The sequence below is a fragment of the Prionailurus viverrinus genome, chromosome C1 (genome assembly GCF_022837055.1).
Source record: "Prionailurus viverrinus isolate Anna chromosome C1, UM_Priviv_1.0, whole genome shotgun sequence".
Classification (NCBI taxonomy): Eukaryota; Metazoa; Chordata; class Mammalia; order Carnivora; family Felidae; genus Prionailurus; species Prionailurus viverrinus.
In genome coordinates this window covers 109,267,237-109,287,115 of record NC_062568.1, presented here as the reverse complement: position 1 = coordinate 109,287,115, position 19,879 = coordinate 109,267,237, and the positions used below count along the sequence as shown (strand labels likewise).

Below are 19,879 nucleotides of genomic sequence, written 5' to 3'. Positions count from 1 at the left end.
GCTATTTTTGCTATGGACTGAATTTTGCCCCCCCCATTCATATTGAAACTATAACCCCCAATGTGATGGAATTTTGGAGGTAGCTTTTGGGAGGTTTAGACCAGGGAATGAGGCTGGGACCCTCAAGATGGGATTAGTGCCTTATAGGAAGAGACCTGAGAGTTTGTTTCTTGTCCCCTTTTCTGCCATGTGAGGACACAGTGAGAAGGCAGCTGTTTGAAAGCCAGGAAGAGAAACATCACCGAGAACCAATTCTGCCAGCACGTGGATCACGGACTTCTCAGCCTCCAGAACTGTGAGAAATAAATGTGTGTTGTTTAAGCCACTCAGTCTGTGGTATTTTGTTATAGCAACCTGAGCTAAGACATTTTGTGTTATATATATTTTACAAGAACAAAATCTATTTTATTCCTAAATACAAGCAGCAAAGAAAGGAATTAAGTAACAAAGATAATATTATTTACAGTGAAATTAAAATATATAAACCACTTAGGATTAACTTTAAAAAACGGCACAGTAACAGGTGGAAGTTACTCTGTGCTCAGCAGTCTTCAGATACTGCGCACACACCCTACAGGTTTCTTCCCATAACACCTGTACATTCCACATTTTCCAAAGATCTAACTGCCACAAGGGACTGAGGCTCTAAAGCTTGTTTGCCTCACATTTTACATGGGGGAATAATAAAAGACTTGGGTGAAAAAGCTAATAGTCATTATTTCTGAACAAGAGGAGTGATATTTATCTTCTTTTTCATGTTTTCTTCTACTCAAACTAACTGAAAGGAATCTGTTCAAAGCACCTACCCCCAGCCACACTTACAAACAAAAGTCACAGGTGTCTGCACTTGGCCTTAACTTTGTTTTTCTAGGTTATGGTGCCCTACATTCTCAGAAAGAAGACTCCAACTACAAAACACTCTTCTCTAGCTTGACCACAACCCATCTCTAGCTTGACCACAACCCACATTCTGGAGGAGCCCCAGACAGAGCCCCTCCAGAAACCTGACACCTCCTGCTCCACCTGGCCAAGAGTCAGCCCCCTCCCCACACTCTGCCATGAGCACAGCTTGGACATCCTTCAAAACCCCTTAAAAAGCCCAACCTGACTCAGGGCTGACATTTTTCTTGACGTCTGGCCCCTCTCTTCCCTTGGAAAGTGAATTAACTCTGTCCTGCTTGGTGTCCTCCACTCTGTACAATTCTTTGTTGTCCATGGCATCAGTCACCCTAATATTAACATGAGGATATATTATGTTTTTCAAAATTAGAGACAAATGATATTGGTTGCTAAATATATGTTTAGAATTTATTCTTTTCTCTAAATTCCCACTTGATCCCTATTCAGATCTTCATGACTTCCTGCAGGAGCATCCAGGAGGTTCCCCATCAACTGGTCTTTCTATATGCCATAGTTTCTCCTGCATCATGTGTCTACCTACAGCTCCTCCTTCTGCCCTTCTGCCCCTCTGAGGGACCCTCGTGGTCCCTGTTGTTGTTTCCAGGACACCTCCCTCCCTCAGTCAGTGCTGTCAACACTGCCTCCCAGAGACCACATCCTGTCACTGCCCTGTAATGTCCTGTCTTGGTAAATACTTTGGGCTCTCTAAACCCCTCCCTTACAGTGTAGAACTGGGGCAGTGCCTCTCCGTTTAGTCTTTTCCACTGTGCCCACTCAGAAGCCCTTAGCCTGCTTCAGGGGGCAGCAGCATGCTATTATGGTTGCAAGCAGTAGCTCAGCTTTTGACCGCCTGTGCCAGTGCTGAGAGGTGCTGTGCAAGTCCTCAACTCTTGAAACCTCACTTTTCTCATCTATAAAATGGAGAAATTAATGTCTAGGTCATAAGAATGGATAACAATAAAATAAAGCATTCTGTGTAATTCAGTGAGTATAGTATGCCTGGTCTACATTAAACACAATAATTTTAAAGCAACTTGAATCAAACAAGATTTTAGATCAGATAAACCTGGGTTCAAGACTCCACACAGCTGTTAGTCATACATCCCCAAGCCAGTTTCTTAACTTCTTAGATCTCAATTTCTTCACTGAAAAATGAGTGTAAATATGATAATCCATTTATTCTTTTATTCATATAAATAACACCAGATTGTGTGATACCATACATGAGGCACTGAGCTAAAAGTCAGGAATGCAACAAGAAAGAAGCACTCCCATCACTGGGAACACATAGCCACATAAAACACAGACAGCAGAATCACAGTCCTGGCTGAATACTGGAATCCCCTTAGCAGGTTAAAAAAAAAAAAAAATCCCAATGCTGGGCTCTGCTCAGGGCTTGAGGTGTGGCTTAAGTACGGATTCAGAGTTTCCCCAGAGACCTGAATGAGCAGCACACATGGACAACTACTGCTTTAGAGTCACTCTCAGAGAATTCCTTCACACCTAATTTGTTACAGAACATTTCCCTAAGAGATTGTTTGATATACTGTGGACACAGAGGTGGGGTAGTCTCTAATCTTGGGATCGGGTGCCCCAATTCCCACACACTTTATATCAGCTCAAAATGATTCACAAGTACCAGTGGAGGTCTGGTGAGTGGGTTGGCTCCAATCTTATCTATTTATAACTGATAACAAGAAAAAACCTTCCCCAGAGCTGGGAATCTGTTGCCCCCTCACTAGGCTTACAGCTGCTCCCAGACAGCCCCTTCCAGCTGGCCACCTGGGCCTTGTTAACTAAGCAAACCTGGGCTCCTCTGCCATGAAATGCAAAACTCTTTTTTATAATGCCTGTAAGTAAATGAGATCAAGTGACAGGATACTGAAAAATAGGAATCAGCAGCTTTCTCACTGCTAGGCCATCAGTCCTTTCCCTCCCTGGAGCTGACTTTAGGTCTTAAGCAAACAGCTAGTGGGACATTCCATCCATATTTCTAGACTCTCAATCCTGTCTTGCTGTCAAGACATTTCCTTTCCTTTCCCTGCATTTTCCTTTTATAAAGTTTATATCTTCAAAACCTTATTTGACATAGAAAATATCATGATGTCTGAGATTTGCTTTAAAAAAATTCCAGAAAAAAATATATGTTTGGGAGAAATAATAAGATTGGCAAAAATTGATACTTAATCGATAAACCCCAGTTTATTGAATCCTTATTATCCTGGCTTTTGTGTATGTTGAAAAATGTCCACAATACAGGGGTACCTGGGTGGCTCAGTTGGTTAAGCTTGGTTTTGGCTCAGGTCATGACCTCACGGTTCATGAGTTTGAACCCCAAGTCCGGCTCTGCGCTGACAGTGCAGAGCCTGCTTGGGATTCTCTCTCTCCCTCTCTCTCTCTGACCTTCCCTCTGCTCTCTCGCTCTCTCTCAAAATAAATAAACTTAAAAAAAAAGAATCAGATTGTAAATTTAAAAATAATGTCCACAATACAAAATTCAACAGAAGAAACTGGGGGGGGGGGATTAGATTTTAGATATTAGTCTTAGATCTTTAATGTTATCAGAAAGGCTTGGATTCGATATCCTGCAAAGTGAACAGTTTTAAATCTTCTTATTCAAAGAAATATAATCCTCTAGCTTATACATGGTTTTACTTTAGCACAACCCATTTGCTCAAATAAAAGTTTCTCCTGATTTGAAGTCATAAAACATACTTACTTTCTCCAGCATGGAGCCTGATGCAGGGCTCCAACCCACGAACCGAGAGATCATGACCTGAGCCGAAACCAAGAGTTAGATGCTCAACCTACTGAGCCATCCAGGTGCCCCTTTTATATATAACTAAATTATGCACTTCACAAGTAATAACCCTTAAATTTAAAAATGTATTTGTCATGACTCCAGTTACAGATGTTTCCATGAAAGTGTGAGGTATCATCTTCCATATGGTTTGCCTAGCCAGGTCTGCTGGTCTTGACCTGGTCTTGGCAGCTCACAGACCCAGTCCCTGGGAGGCCCCATGGCAGCCAGGCTCACCAATTCCCTATTGGTTTATGTAACAGCCTCTTTAATAAACCTCATATTAAATGTTTAAAAAATTAAATAAGTATCAAAGACTATTTCATCCTCAGAGGAAGCATGCTATTTTTAGAAAACAGTTTTTATATTAAAATCACAGAACAATTTGCCCCAGAGTTGCAAGGTATCCTCCTCAGTGCTGATAAAAGGGCCTCTGGTCCTTATTTTGGCAATCACTCCCTTCTTGGATTCAGAGCTTAATGGGGGGGGGGGGGTCACCTCTATACTCAGTAGTCTTCACATACTGAGCACACTGTAGGCCCCTTCTTATAAAATCTGTACATTTCATATTTTTCAAAGATCTAACTGCCACAACGGACTTAGATTCTAAGCTTCTTGTTGCCTCTCCCTTTACATGGGGGATAATAATAACGCTTCCCCAGGGGCATGCTGTATCATATTCACCACCATGCTGGGCACAGAGAAATGAATCAGTCTGTTAAAGTATTGATACATCCTCAGAAAATAGGGGTTGAAATGTCTCTCTTTATATTCATGTTTCTCAGTCAAGACTTTTGGGACCCACACTTGCTGGTTATGTCCCACACAATGGATCCCTTCTCTAGCTGGGCCCTCACCACCAGTACAAGGAGTATGCAATATAAAATTTCCAGTTTCCTGTGAAAAGGTTTTGTTCATGTTGGATTTTAATTTTTGTTTGTTTGTTTGTTTTTGTTGTTGTTGTTTTGGTGAGGGAAAGGCTTGTTGCCTTAGCCACAAATGTTTTACATCAGGGGTGGACCACTCCTGCAGCTGTCAACACTGTTAACACTACTGGGGAGAGAATTAGTCCAAGTGTCCGGCCCCTACCCCCCACCCCACCAGATCTCATTGAGGGAACAGTCCTGGAGGCTCCGCATGGGCCCTGCCTGTCACAGCAGGTCATTGCCTAATGTGCCTCCACAGCAGAACCCAGAGATCTCACTGCTGTTTCTCATGGCCTAGGCAGAGGATAGGAAATACCCGTATCTTCTTTACTTATCCACCTTTATGTCCTAGTGCAGTTGTTACAAGAGCTGGAGTAAAGACACCTTCAAGTACAAAACCCAGTCATATTTGACCTCCTTGGAAGTTGGTCTTCAGTGTATGGATGAGAGGAGACTCTCACAGCAGACGTGTCAGTGGGAAAATGGTCCGGAGCCACCCTGTTAGGTAAGGACACAGATCATCCAGATCTGAGAGCCAAGAGGGGCATTTAAAAGCCTCCAGAATAAACTGCAATGCATGCACATTTGTTCCTTCTCATTAAGGGACATGTACACTTCTTTGGTCTCAAAATCTTTCTAAGTCATGACAACATTAATTAAAATCTACAAGTTATAAAACATGGCATAATATTTATTACACATTAAATATTGTATAGACTTATGTTTATATATGATTGCATTACGTTTTGAACATATGTAAATTTCTACTTATACTTTTAATATTTTAAACTTCAATAATTTCCTTTAAATATTCTAGGCTTCTGTTTTTTACCAGTTTGGCATTACAGATCATCCACTTGGGAAACAACAGTAAGAAGCATTTTATTTATAGTCTCTTACTTTTTATTGCCTATTTGTTTCTTAACCATTATCAGTCTCATATTTTCGGTGTTTTTAAAAGGTTATCAAAGAGAGAAACATAAAGGTAACAGAGAAGAAATCAACAATGCTACAGTCCAAAAGCTCCTGCAGAAAACACTCAACTGGACCCTGAATAATTTTGGGGAGGTGAATGCAAGCGCCAATGGCTGGAGGCCCCAGAATTCACGTCCCTACTTTCCGGATCTCCAACAGCGTAAGTTGCAAGTCGCGAAGGCGCCCACATTACCTTTGTGGTCATCTCAGTCGGTGGTCTGCAGATTTAGGATCTGAGAAAAACCTGGAATAAATTTAGCATAAAATGAAAAATCCAACAAAGCACATTTTATCATCTTCAAATGATGATACACTATAAAGTGAAAACTATTTCCTAGTGAGGTGTTCTTTTGCTCTGAAAAGTTTTACTATTTTATTGGTAAAACTTTCCATCTGCTCAGGTCCAGAGAACTGCGATTTAAATATATTCAAAACAACCTCCCAACCCAAGATAATAGGGGACCCTTGCTTGGCTTATTGCAGACTGTCAGCCTCCAGACCCCACATCCCGGGGGTGTGGAGGCTGGGGGCGGGGGTAGGCGGTCTTTCTGGCGGGAGGGCTGGAGGTGAGAGGGTTTTCTACAGTCCTCTCTCGGTGGGTGGTCCCCTCCCGGGAGGCCTGTCTTTAATCACTGTCCAGGCAGGTCACAGCCTGACTTTAACATGTGAAAGGAATGAAGAGAGAGAATCCTACTTGCTGGGGGCAGGGATTCTCGTCGGGTCCTCGGACTGGTTTCTGACCCTCCGGTACCCCTGGCAGTTTGCTTTTAATCCTTAACTTAACAAGTAGGGTTTGCCTGAGCAAACACACTTAGCAGGGAGTTAAATTTTGTTGCCTTTCCGGGGTGATCTCGCGAAGCCCTCTTCGGGCTTGTCTAACGCGGAAAGCCGAGCGGCAGGCGGAGGCTGACAGCCAGGCGACTCCCCCACAGGTGAGCCCCAGCTGCTGCGCTGCTGCAGTAACGGCGGCACCTGCGTGCTGGGCAGCTTCTGCGTGTGCCCCGCCCACTTCACCGGCCGTTACTGCGAGCACGACCAGAGGCACAGGTGAGCGCGTCACTGAGCGGGCTGCTAGGTCGGTGGGGCGGGGATAATGGGGCGGGGGCCCTGGAGCGGGCACTGGGGCAACCCGCGGGGCGGCGCGTGGCGGAGGGGAGCGGGCTCTGGGGGCTCGCAGGTGGAGTGTGGGGGAGGGGAGCGGGGAGTGGATGGGAGCGGCCGCGGGGCCTGTGCGGGGTGGGGCGTGGATGGGCGTGGGAGAAGGGAGCGCATGCGCGTAGGCAAGGCTAACTCCACCTTGCGGCCTCCCTAGCGAATGCGGCTCGGTGAAGCATGGAGCCTGGACCTTCCTCGGCTGCCGCCTTTGCAGGTGTGTTTTCGCAGCCCTGCACTGCCTCCCCCGCCAGACACCCGGCAGCTGCGGTAAGAGTACCCGCCTTCTATTAGCACAGTCCACACACGCAGGTGGTTGCTCCTTTGTACCTATCTATCCGCAGAGATCTAGCTGTGCCAGGCGACACAGAAATGAGCAAAAATGCATCACTTAGGAAAGTCACATTCGTCGTGAATCACATATAATCATTCTGTGATTATCAGCATATCATTATTATTATTTAAATTTTTATTCCTAAATTTACTATGTCCCGATTGCTGGGTTTAAAAGTGATTTCCAGTGTTCTTCAAGTATCCTTTCAGTGAGCCTACTTTGGGGAGCACACAAGCTGGTAAACCAAGCCAAGCCTGGCAGACAGATTACCGGACTGATTTACCGGACTAAATCTCCAGTGACTTCCTTAAACCACACCAACACCATCTTCTCCAGTGTGAAATGAGGAGGGCATTGGAGCAGGACAGGAACAGGGATGAATGGCTACACGCCACCCTTTAGGGCCTACCAGGTAGTGCTCCCAGGGAAAGAAGGTGTTCAGGCTTGCCACACATATTAAAAGCCAGCATGGTGTGGAGAACACATGGGGTGAACGCTCATTTGTGAGGATTCTGAGCAGGGAGCAAACTTCGTGCAAATGTTTCACTTTTAAAACGCAGTACAAAACATGAAATTTCCTGGGTCAGAAAACAGATGTAACACTCTGCTATGACCCCAAGGGCACAGTTAAAGAAGGTACAGCATTTCAATCCCACATCCTGCACCCTCTCCCCTCTTCAGCATGCTCTGACCGGACTTCACTGAGGAGCAGTTAATGAAGGCACAGCCCTCAGCCCTCTTCAGTCAATCCTGGTGGCCTTGGCTGTGAGAAGTCAAAACTCCTAAGTCCCCTTTTATGCTCCTCCTTTGTCCTTCTTCTTGTCCTTCTTTGTCCTTGCTCCTGGGCAAATCCCACAGTTGAAGGGCACACTTAATGATATCATAGCCCTTCAACCCCACTTCCCACCCTTTTGTCCACTGTCAGGACTTGCAGTGGAGGAGCAGCAGTAAGTGAGGATAAGAACCCTCCAAACCAAGTTCTTGCCCCTGCCTTCTTGGTGGGGCCAGTAGTGGAAGAGCACACTGAATGAATGCTCAGCTTTCAACCCACATTCCTATACCTTTCTCCCTCTTCTGCAGCCTTGGGTAGGATTACCTGTCAAAGATGCTTAGTGAAGGAACAACCCATCAACCCCACTTCCTGCCCTGCCCTTCTCATCCAGCTGTGCATGGTGTGGGTGGTGCCAGTAGGGAGACTGTGATTATAGTACAGTATTGGAAAACGTTGTATCTTTCCCTCCCTCTGTCATGCCCACCACATTTCCCAAAGCACCCCCTCTCCTACTGGGCTGTTTGCTGACCTGTGATTCACTAGCTGTTCCTTCTGTGCTCCAGAGAAAGGACACACAAATTAGGGAACAGATATTGATATTGCAGGTGGAACCTGTGTAGTCCTACAAGTGAAGTCATTTCCCACGTGCCACTGGCACTCCCAGCAGTAATGTGGGGAAGGGATTAGCTGTGATCATTTCCCAGTCTCCTATGCAAAGCCAGCTTGGTTTCAGAAGCAGCAGGGCAAAGACTAGGTCCCAGGCTCTCTGCTTACTATTTTGTATCTTTGGAAACATCCAAGGCTGGGAATGCTGTCTGCCAAGGACAGTGAAAATGGCTCCAAAATGTGGTTTCTGCTCATGAATGTTGAATGAAATAGTCATGTTTCAGAGTGAATTGTCAGGTGCAGAAAGCACAGTAACACTTTTGGACTCTTTGGCCTGTTGATTCTTCTTCATAGCAGATGACTGTGGTGGCTGTGCTGACAGTGGTTATGATAGGAGGGATGATGATGATGGCTGTTTTTGTTAGCACTTGGTATATTTCAGGCACTTCGTACACTTCATCCCATCCGATTCTCTTAGGCCCATGAAATAGGTATTATTATACTTTTTTATATTTGAGGAAACTGAGACTTAGAGGAATTAACTCCTACAGCAAATAAACAGGGTCTGATATTTATTTCTTAAGAGATAATCATGAGAGGCTAGTTGGTATAAAAATATATATACATATAAAATAAAATATATAAATATATAAAATACATGTGATATATAAATATATACAATATAATATGGTATATGTATATATACATATATAATATATATAATATATAATATGGTATATATAATATAGTATGGTATATAAATATATATAAATATAAAGTAAGATATATTTTATAACGATTATTTAAAAATATTGTAAAGAAACATACCATAGCATATTGATATAATAATAATTAACATTATTCTGTGAATAATAACTAATATGAATCTATGACTAAAATTGCTACCATTTATGGAGTACGTAAGGACATCCCTGAAATTTGTCATATACTTTTTTTAAAATTGAGATATAATTCGCATATAACATTACATTAGTTTCAGGTGTACAAGATGATGATTGAAAATTTGTGTATATTGTGAAATGTTCACCACACTAAGTCTACTTAATATCCATCACCCTCCATAGTTAAAATTTTTTCTTGTGATGAGAACTTTTAAGATCTACTCTCTTAACAACTTTCAAATGTACAATATGGTTTTATTAACTATAGTCACCATGCTGTACATTACAATCCCATTGGTTATTTGTTTTCCAAATGGAAATTTGTACCTTCTGACCTTTGATCTTCACCCATTTGCCCACCTACCAACCCTCGCCTTTGGCACCCACCAAACTGTTCTTGTAGCTATGTTCCATTTTTGTTTTTGTTTTTGTTTTTTTTAAAGATTCTACATATAAGTGAGAGCATATGGTATTTGTCTTTCTCAGTTTGATTAATTTAGCATAATGTCCTCAAGGTCCATCTATGTTGTGACACGTGGCAAGATTTCCTTCTTTTATGTGGCTGAAAAATATTCCACTGTTGTGTGTTTGTGTTTTATATATAAATATACATATTTTGGGGCACCTGGGTGGCACAGTCGGTTAAGCGTCCGACTTCAGCCAGGTCACGATCTCGCAGTCCGTGAGTTCGAGCCCCACGTCAGGCTCTGGGCTGATGGCTCAGAGCCTGGAGCCTGTTTCCGATTCTGTGTCTCCCTCTCTGTCTGCCCCTCCCCCCGTTCATGCTCTGTCTCTCTCTGTCCCAAAAATAAATAAATGTTGAAAAAAAAATTTTTAATATACATATTTTACCCACATTTATATCATATTTATATTATATTTATACATATTTATATCATATATTTATCCATTCATCCATCAATGTACACTTAGGTTGCTTCCATATTTTGGCTTCCATATTATTATAAATAATATGCAATGAATATGGAGGTGCATATATATTTTTAAGTTAGTATGATTGTTTCCTTTGGATAAAGACCCAGAAGTGGAATTGCTGGATCATATGACATTTCTTTTTTTAATTTTTTAATTTTTAATTTTTTAAATTTACATCCAAATTAGTTACCATATAGTGCAACAATTATTTCAGGGGTAGATTCCTTAATGCCCCTTACCCATTTAGCCCATCCCCCCTCCCACAACCCCTCCAGTAACCCTCAGTTTGTTCTCCATATTTATGAGTCTCTTCTGTTTTGTCCCCCTCCCTGTTTTTATATTATTTTTGTTTCCCTTCCCTTACGTTCATCTGTTTTGTCTCTTAAAGTCCTCATATGAGCGAAGGCATATGATTTTTGTCTTTCTCTGACTGACTAATTTCATTTAGCATAATACCCTCCAGTTCCATCCATGTAGTTGCAAATGGCAAGATTTCATTCTTTTTGATTGCTGAGTAATACTCCATTGTATATATATACCACATCTTCTTTATCCATTCATCCATCGATGGACATTTGAGCTCTTTCCATACTTTAGCTATTGTTGATAGTGCTGCTAGAAACATGGGGGTGCATGTGCCCCTTCGAAACAGCACACCTGTATCCCGTGGATAAATGCCTAGTAGTGCAATTGCTGGGTCATAGGGTAGTTCTATTTTTAGTTTTTTGAGGAACTTCCATACTGTTTTCCAGAGTGGCTGCACCAGCTTGCATTCCCATCTTTTTTTAATTTTTTGAAGAACCTCCATACTGGTTTCCATAGTGGCCACACCAATTTACATTCCCACCAACAGTGCACAAGCGTTCAGGATGTGAATCCTAACTATTGTGCCATTTCTATACTCATCCTATAAGAATAATTATCAATATAAACTAAAGAAATATTTTTGATAGTGTTATTTAGAATACTGAAAATATGACCATATTCTAAATTTAACAGCAGAGTAATAGGTAAATAAATCCTGTAATGGGATGTTATGAGGATTGTGAAAAACATATGGAAGATAGAATAAAAAATTATGTTTATAATATAATGAGGTGAAAGGATACATCTCGATGCAGGAATCACAAACAGAAAATAACACACTATAAAATCATGGCCTTGTGGCACCTGCAGGCTACCTGAAAGCCACAGGGTCTCTAAGGGGCCTTCTTGCTCAATCCTGTCTGGGTCCAAGAATGACAGGCTGTCTTAATCCCAAATATAATGCCTTTCCAAGGGCATTCTGATTCAGAAGAGCTCTATTTGTTTCTCAGTTTTTATATAAAATGAGGATAACTTGCCCTCTACCCTCACATACATGTTGAAGGATAAATTTTATGCAAAATAATCTTGTCTGTGGTGTGAGCTATTTTCTGTTCCATGATCTAAAATAATGCTTTGTGAATAATAATTCTAAATAAATATTGAATGGATGACCTTTGACCAATTAGTTCCAAATACAGCTCGAAAGAAGAAACACCATAAAAGCCATTACCTATTATTATATTGCAATTAAAAGAAACCATTTGTAGGGTTCTATCATTGCAGGGTTCTATCAATTGTTCTATCAATTGCAGGGTTCTATCAATCTATCAAAATGATAGGGTTCTATCAATTACCTACATTGCAGGTAACTATCATTATTTCTACTATTTTCTCCATTTACATCTGTTAATTTTGCATTTAAAGAGACAGTGTGGGGGCGCCTGGGTGGCGCAGTCGGTTAAGCGTCTGACTTCAGCCAGGTCACGATCTCGCGGTCTGGGAGTTCGAGCCCCACGTCAGGCTCTGGGCTGATGGCTCGGAGCCTGGAGCCTGTTTCCGATTCTGTGTCTCCCTCTCTCTCTGCCCCTCCCCCGTTCATGCTCTGTCTCTCTCTGTCCCCCAAAAAATAAATAAACGTTGAAAAAATAAATAAATAAAGAGACAGTGTGGCATAATAGAAAAAGCGTGGGAACATACCTCCAAAATACTTTTTCAAATCCCCCAAAAATACTTTTTATAATGTTTATGATCTTTATGAAAGGTTGAATAACTTGTTTGTATTTCAGTCTCTGCAACTGCAGAATTAGAGCTGAATATTTACCCCATTGATAAGATGTAAAGGCACTAAACCTGTTACATGTTATGCACAGAGTAAATTATTTTATTATCACTACCATCAACAGTATTTAAGTCAATATGAGGTTTAAAAAATTATTTCATAATCTAGCATTTATATGCAAGTTTACCGAAATGTGTCTTTTAGGGGGCGCCTGGGTGGCTCAGTCAGTTAAGTGTCCGACTTCAGCTCAGGTCATGATCTTGCGGTTTGTGAGTTCAAGCCCCACGTCGGGCTCTGTGCTGACAGCTCAGAGCCTGGAGCCTCTTCAAATTCTGTGTCTTTCTCTCTCTCTCTCTGCCCCTCCCCTGCTCACACTCTGTCTCTCTCTGTCTCAAAAATAAATAAACATTAAAAAAAATTTTTTTTAAAGAAATGTGTCTTTTAGGTTGTGAACAATATCCACTAATCGAGGGGCATTAAGTTAATTAGGGTTAAAAAAAAAAAAGACAGGGGTGCCTGGGTGGCTCAGTCGGTTGAGCGTCCGACTTCAGCTCAGGTCATGATCTTGCGGTCCGTGAGTTCGAACCCCACATTGGGCTCTGTGCTGACGGTTCAGAACCTGGAGCCTGCTTCAGATTCTGTGACTCTCTGTGCCCCTCCCACATCATGCTTGCACGCTCTCTCTCTCTCTCTCTCTCTCTCCTGTCAAAAATAAATAAACATTAGAAAAAAAAAAAAAAAGACAACATTCCAACTACCAGGACCTTTGCTTTGTGTTGAGCCAGCCCAAGATCTCATTATACCAACAGGGTGGTTCTTCCCACACATAGTCCCAAAGAATTAAGTATTTTGTTAGCCTCAGGAACCAGTTTAATATTCTAAGATTTAGTCTTAAATACTGATACAATGAAATAGCAAACTCAAGTGCCTTCAGAGTAAATAGGTAATGTGAATGTCAGATTGGGGTCAGGTCAAGCCTCACCTCACACTTCACACCCAATTTAAAAAATACATTTCTGGCACCAGCCAATCAACCCACACAAGCAAACAAACATCTTTGGGCCAGAACCAGCCTATATAGGTCCATAGGAGAGATGGCCCTCCAGCATCCTGGCCCTGGCCAGCTCCAAGTGTGCTGTATGGCAGAGAGAGAGAGAGAGAGAGAGAGAGAGACCGACCCTTGGTCCTGCCCTCCAGGAACCACCCTCCCATGATAGGTGCCATTCCAATAGGTGAGCTTCTCTGGGTGTCATGGCAGGAGACAAAGCCATCTGGCTCCCAGAGATATCTGCAAATTGGAAACTTTTGGGAATGTTGGTTCTGGACCTCACACTGAAATCTGATGTTATACTCATCCAGGGTGGTCTCCAAACTTTTTAATTTCCCACTCCATTCCAGTAAAAATACCTGAGATTGTTCCCCATTCAGTGGCGGTAACACAGTTGCCATGCTAGCATGTACAAACTTGATTTTACTTATATCTTCCTCTTTATACATATGTACAGGACTAATACACATGATAAAAATCTTTGCCATGAGGGGCACCTGGGTGGCTCAGTCGGTTAAGCATCCAACTTCGGCTTGGGTCATGATCTCACAGTTTGTGAGTTCGAACCCCACGTTGGGCTCTGTGCTAACAGCTGAGAGCCTGGAGCCTACTTCAAATTCTGTGTCTCCCTCTCTCTCTGCCCCTCTCCCACTTACACTCTGCCTCTCTCTCTCTCTCTCTCTTTCTCTCTCAAAAATAAATAAACATAAAAAAAATTTTTTTTAAATCTTTGCTATGTCTGACCAAGTCTAAAAAAGGCCTTTTGATAAGTATATAATAAAAATCCCAGATTATAGTAAGTCATCTATTGGTAACAGAGTTTTATTTTTTGTATGATGTGAATAATGGTGGGCCATAGAACCATTAATTTGGTAGATTCTAATAAATACAGTAAATATTACTAAGCTTAGTTTTAAATTTTCCTATAAATGTACAGTAGAAGTTCTAATATTTTCTGTCTAAGCTCTGTGGGTGACCTTGGGCTTCCTGAGAGGGATACCACATGGTGTTCACAGTCCCAGTTTGGGGACCCCTGCTTGCAGGGCTGCCTTGGTCTAACCAAATTCACAAAGCTGACTAAATAAAACAGCCTTTGAGTTTATGTATAAGCAATGATTGCCAACGGGCCTGAATCCTTTCCTATGGGAAGCCTGTTTCTTTCTACCAGGGGAGAGTGAACATTGAAGGTCAGTATGGGCTGACTCTTTTCTCACCTAAATACCTTCGTACACTGTGAGCACCTGTCTTAGCATCAGCTTTTCTGGAGACTTCTCTGGGCCCAGATGTTAGGTTTTCTATTTTGTGGGGTTTTGGTACTCTGAAACAACCCTCTCCCAAGGTGGGGTGGTATGGAGAAGTGGTACCCAGGCCTAGAGTGGGCCTGACCTCAGTCCTATCCTTAATCTAGCCTAGATGGTCCCACCAAAGCCCACCTGTGAACATGTGCAGAGTGGGTCCCTGTTGCAGTTGCTTATCACTGCTTGTTAATTTCCAGTGTTTCATGCTCACCATAGGTTCTCACATTCAGAGGGCAGGACCAGGCAGGCCTGTCTGGGGTGGGGTCAGGGGGAGGGGGGAAAACACCAGGTTGTGCTGGAGTCCAGCTCCAGCAGGTGCAGGGGTTTCTGAAGGATGAACGGTGTCGGCAAAAAAGTGAAAATAAAACAAAACTAAAACAAAAATGAAAATAAAAAACTAAAATAAAAAGCTAAAATAAAAAACTAAAATAAAAAAACTAAAATAAAAATGGACAGAGACAACAGCAGCATGTTGAACTGGCCCATTTATTGTAGCAAATGTGGCATTATATATGCTAGTGATTTCCTTGTAGCATACGTCATCTGTGTTTTTCTAACATTACCTAATTTTGAAAATGTTCCTATGTATAAATGACCTTTAAGAAATAACATGGTGATTTTCCCCTAACTTTCCCGCATACCCTTTGATTATAGATTTGCTTCTTACATTATTCCATTATGCATCTGCGTTTATCTGTAATCTACAAAGCATTTGCTTTGCTGTTCTCGTGAAAGGCCCTCCATTTCTCAACACCTCAAGTGGAACAGTTACAGGGACATGACCTCCTAACCACATGAGGCCAGAAGAACAATGTGTTTGCCTTGGTCCAAGGTGCCAGAAAGGGGCTGAAAAAACCTTAGAAACCCATGCCTCATACATTCTCAGAGAGACAATGCACTTAGTAACCAATGAACCATTCTGTAGCTAAACTGACTAGGTTCAGTCATCTTCTGGAATGCCTCCAGGGGCCAGGTGGGCCTAAGGGTTGAAGTCACCTGTGCCCAGAGATACACTCCTTAGTTGCCGGAGTGAGGCTTTCAAAATCCACATGTCTCTACTATACAGGCCCTCTTTGCTGGCAAAGGTACGAGGCTATCCTTCCTATAAGTAGAGGAGTCTCCTTAGGGGATGGCAAGGGCTAAATGTAAGGCCACACCATTTCTTGTGGAACCTTATTTTCTTCCCTAATGGTTCTTTTCCCAGGGGGCCTGCCGAGGGCAATTCCCCAACAGACAATACCCCAGGTAGTTTTAAAGCTAAATTACCTAAAAGCAGGAGTACAAGAAGCTTCACCGTCGGTGGGCCGTCTTGCAGTCACCAATCCATCCACAGCCCGGGCTTTGCCACTCAGGCTGGGATAGCTCAGCTTCCAGCAGGGTTGGCCTCTGCTGAGCAGTCCTGGGGAGAAGTTTCCTATATTTGGGCCCTTCCTCATCTGCATGCTTACCTGCCAAGCCTTCCCCACATGTAGCTCCAGGTTTGCTTGTGAGAGTGTTCTAGTAGAGACACTGCCCCCTGCCCATGGGGCTTGTGGTTTTCACATAGTAATCACTCAGTAAGGACTTTAGCCAAGACTTCTGCTGGGCCCCACTACCCCAGGACTCCCACCCAGCACCTTTGGGATGGGGTCCAGCCATACAGGCAGCCAGAATCATAGACCCTTAGGGCTCAAAGGGAGACCTACTGTGGAGGAACCCCCTTGTGACAACAGGGAAGGTGAGCACCTTGGGGTGTGGCACTAGCCTCCAAAATGCTGTGAAGCTATTTATTTTTGTGACTTACTCTGTGGAAATACCAGCCATTGCTTTAGGAATTGGTGCTTTCCTCCTGTTTAATAAGCAGTCCCTAGTCAAGGAAATGGGTTATTGCAGGATTTTTTACCTCAATACCCAGGGTTTGTTGTCTTGCTGCTTTGAAGAATGAAGAGGTGGACACAATAAAATGAAAAACACACAAAAGTTTATTAGAGTATAAGTTTAGGAAGTAAGAATGGTATGAAAACTGTCTTTGCAGAGAGGGGGCATTTAAAAGGGAATGTCCATGACTATAGGCAAGGGTCTTTGTTTTAGAAGGTTCTGGTAACCCCCCTCCCCCCCCCCCCCCCCCCCCCGCTTCCCCCTTGCTCCTTCTCAGATCCTACCCTTATTGGCTTGATAACTCTAGGTGCTGGGTTGTCTATTCCTGATTGGCTTGACTCCATCATGTGAGGAGTCAGGGTATGGTCATAATGCCCCTCATATAACATAAGTTTTATGGTTTACCTATTTTAGTTATGTATTTTGATTGTCAAATTCCTGAAGGGGAGTAGGTGGTTTCTGTTACATTCTTTTTTTTTTTAACAGCTATCTTTTTTTTTTTCAATGTTTATTCATTTTTGAAAGAGAGAGAGAGAGAGACAGAGAGAGAGAGAGAGAGAGAGAGAGAGAGAGAGAAAGCATGAATGGGGGAAGGCCACAGAGAGAGGGAGACTATATAGAATCCAAAGCAGGCTCCAGGCTCTGAGCTGTCAGCCCAGAGCCCAACATGGCCTGAATCCGTGAACTGTGAGATCATGACCTAAGCCAAAGTTGGACGCTCAACCGACTGAGCCACCCAAGTGTCTGTTATATTCTTAAGAGGAACCTTACTCCCGAGGGTCAGTCCCACTCCTCTGGTCAGTCCCTCTCAGCGTTGTTCCAAAATATGTGTTTTTCTCCATCCAAGGACCTCAGGTCCTAACCTTTCTTTCCCTCTCTGCCTATTTTGCCCTATCTTTCCCTATCATAGTGTTAGGACTAAGTTGGGGAAAAGTTGGACCTTCTTTGAAACACATGGATGCAAGCTGTTTTATGTTACTGCATTTCAAATCAGATCTATTTGCTCCTGATTGTTAAATGATTTGGTGTGGAATTCTCTGACAGATCACCTGTGCTACATAAGAAGGGCTAAACCCTAAAACCAATAAATTCTCCTTCAGCTCTCTAAGTTCCACAAAAATCCCATTGTTTCTGGCTGCAAGGAAAGGAATATAAAAGCTAGAGGAAGGCACATCTTCTTCCTTGAGCTGTGACCCCCACAGCGGAGGCTTCCTTTTGCTGCCAAGGGAGCTCACTGTCGCATGGGGTGGGGCTTCACAGCCATCTATTCTCGGAGCCTCACCAGAGCAGTCTAGTGAGGAGGCCCCAGCAGAGTAGGGCTTCTAACAGAGCAGGTACAGACCTCTCTGCTTCAGTCTCTTAAAGCCGGCCTGTGACAGTGTGTCTTACATACTCAGGATTTTTTTTTTTCAGACCTGGAAGACTTTCTTGCTGCACGGTCTAATGGAGAAAGAACACAACACATGCTGAGTGTTCTCTTCCTCCTTCCCTGCTTGCTCGTACAAAGCATCCTTAGTGAAGCGGGAGACTCCTGACTGGATCTTAGAGGACCTAACTCGCAGTTCCACAATGGAAGAACCTTGGTGTTCCCAGCACAAGCTTGAGCAAGCATGGTCTCTGTGGGAAAGCCAGGGCTGTGCATCCACATCGTTTTCTGTGTTGTAGGTAATAGATTTGTTTCATTTCCTAGAACTGAAGCATTAGGTGAATATTTTTATTGTTTAATAAATATTTTCATGAAACATTTTCTCCTCTAAGCCTTATTTCAAGGTCTGCAACCTAGAGGAACCATGAGTAAACACTTGTTCTGGGGCCTATTCAAGCCTAAATTACCTCTGATGATTTAAGAATAAACTGAGCATGCGGCCCCTCCCAGATAACAAGTTCCCTTTGAGTACCCCTTCATCTCCCACACACATAGATACACCATGGATGTGGCAGCACTTCATGTCATGCATTTGTTTACTGTCAGTGTCCCCCACTACTCTTACAAATCTTTGGGAGGCAGGGACAGCACCACATGTGCTGTGGGTCTGGCAAAGAGCTGCTGCCTTAAAAAATGCTTCATTGATAAAGAAGCAAGAAGGGGGAGAAAGGGTATGAAGGAGGGAGACAAGACTGGAGGCTGACAGCCACTTTTTTCTCACCTCCTTTTCTGCAGCTTCCCCTACTAAACCAGCTCCTTTGTGACACCTTTTTCAGGGCCTTTGGCACTTCTTCGGATTATCACCATCTCCTTAAAAGGGGAAGATTCTCCATAGCAGAATCCATTCTAAAGACAAGGCAGAGAGAATTCAGCAAAAAGAGGTCAGAGCCTCAGGCTCTAGGCTAGCCCTCCTCTCTTGGAGTCTAGTGATCTGATAGCCAACCAAGCAAGCACAGCTTACCTGCAGCAGGCCAGCCACTAAATCTTGTTACAGACTCAAACTTGTCCACGAACATGATGTGCCTTGCTTGTAATTCCTAAAGCTGCCTTGCTCTGTTGAACCTAGGAACAGTTTATATGTAGTGATTGGGGAAGGAGGTGAATACATGAAAGGAGAGTGATAGGTTTCTTGAAATCTTGGGTGGGGTAGCCTTGAAACAACCTGAAGGTATGCATTCATGATGGGGGGCATCAGATAATTTCAAGACAGATGTTATCATCTGGTCTCTATTAAGTTTCTATATCAATGTGTAAACAAGGAATAGAGAGTGAAAAAGGCAGAGTTAATGGGGCTGAAAGGAGGATAAAATATAGGAACATAAAAAGCAACATGAAGTTAGGTTAATAATATAAATCCTACAACTGTAGTACTGTTTATGCTTTCAAAACAGGTCCAGCCACCAAGCATCCAGCCTCAATCTGAATCCCAATCTGAAATCAAGTATGTATAAAGAATTTATGAAAAATAAAGGGACTGAAGGACCCATCTTCCTATCAATCACACAGTACTTGGGAGTTAGGCATTTCTAAGCTGGATCTGTCAAGTACATTAGCTCTCAGATAATCACAACTCTGGACAGTTACCACAACTAGAAATCAGAGGAGTGAAAACAAGAAGAATATTACAAATTATTCAAGTAAATGATAAGAATAAAATGGGATCAAGAAATGGACTCTGGAATAGATAATACAGCCTGAATTAATATATTAATTGATCAAGATATTGATATTTTTATAAGGCTTATAGAACTTCATTTAAAGAATTCATAGCTGAGTTCAATAGAAAGGCCTTCCCATTGCTCATGTGATGTAAAGCTGCATGTACTGGAGTACTTTTATAGACAGAAAAGTGCCCTGCCTC

The 19,879-nt window shown here is 42.7% G+C and overlaps 1 protein-coding gene across 1 annotated transcript; it reads left to right on the top strand.

The window, feature by feature from the left end:
* Positions 1-5,108: 5,108 nt before the first annotated feature.
* LOC125171670 (cryptic family protein 1B-like) lies at positions 5,109-19,464 on the top strand. The gene is made up of 7 exons (XM_047868840.1): positions 5,109-5,131; positions 5,444-5,496; positions 5,588-5,817; positions 6,515-6,648; positions 6,914-7,023; positions 18,006-18,257; positions 19,410-19,464. Exons 1-6 carry the CDS (start codon positions 5,109-5,111, stop codon positions 18,125-18,127), a joined length of 672 nt encoding a protein of 223 aa, XP_047724796.1. The 3' UTR covers positions 18,128-18,257; positions 19,410-19,464.
* The last annotated feature ends 415 nt before the right edge of the window (positions 19,465-19,879 follow it).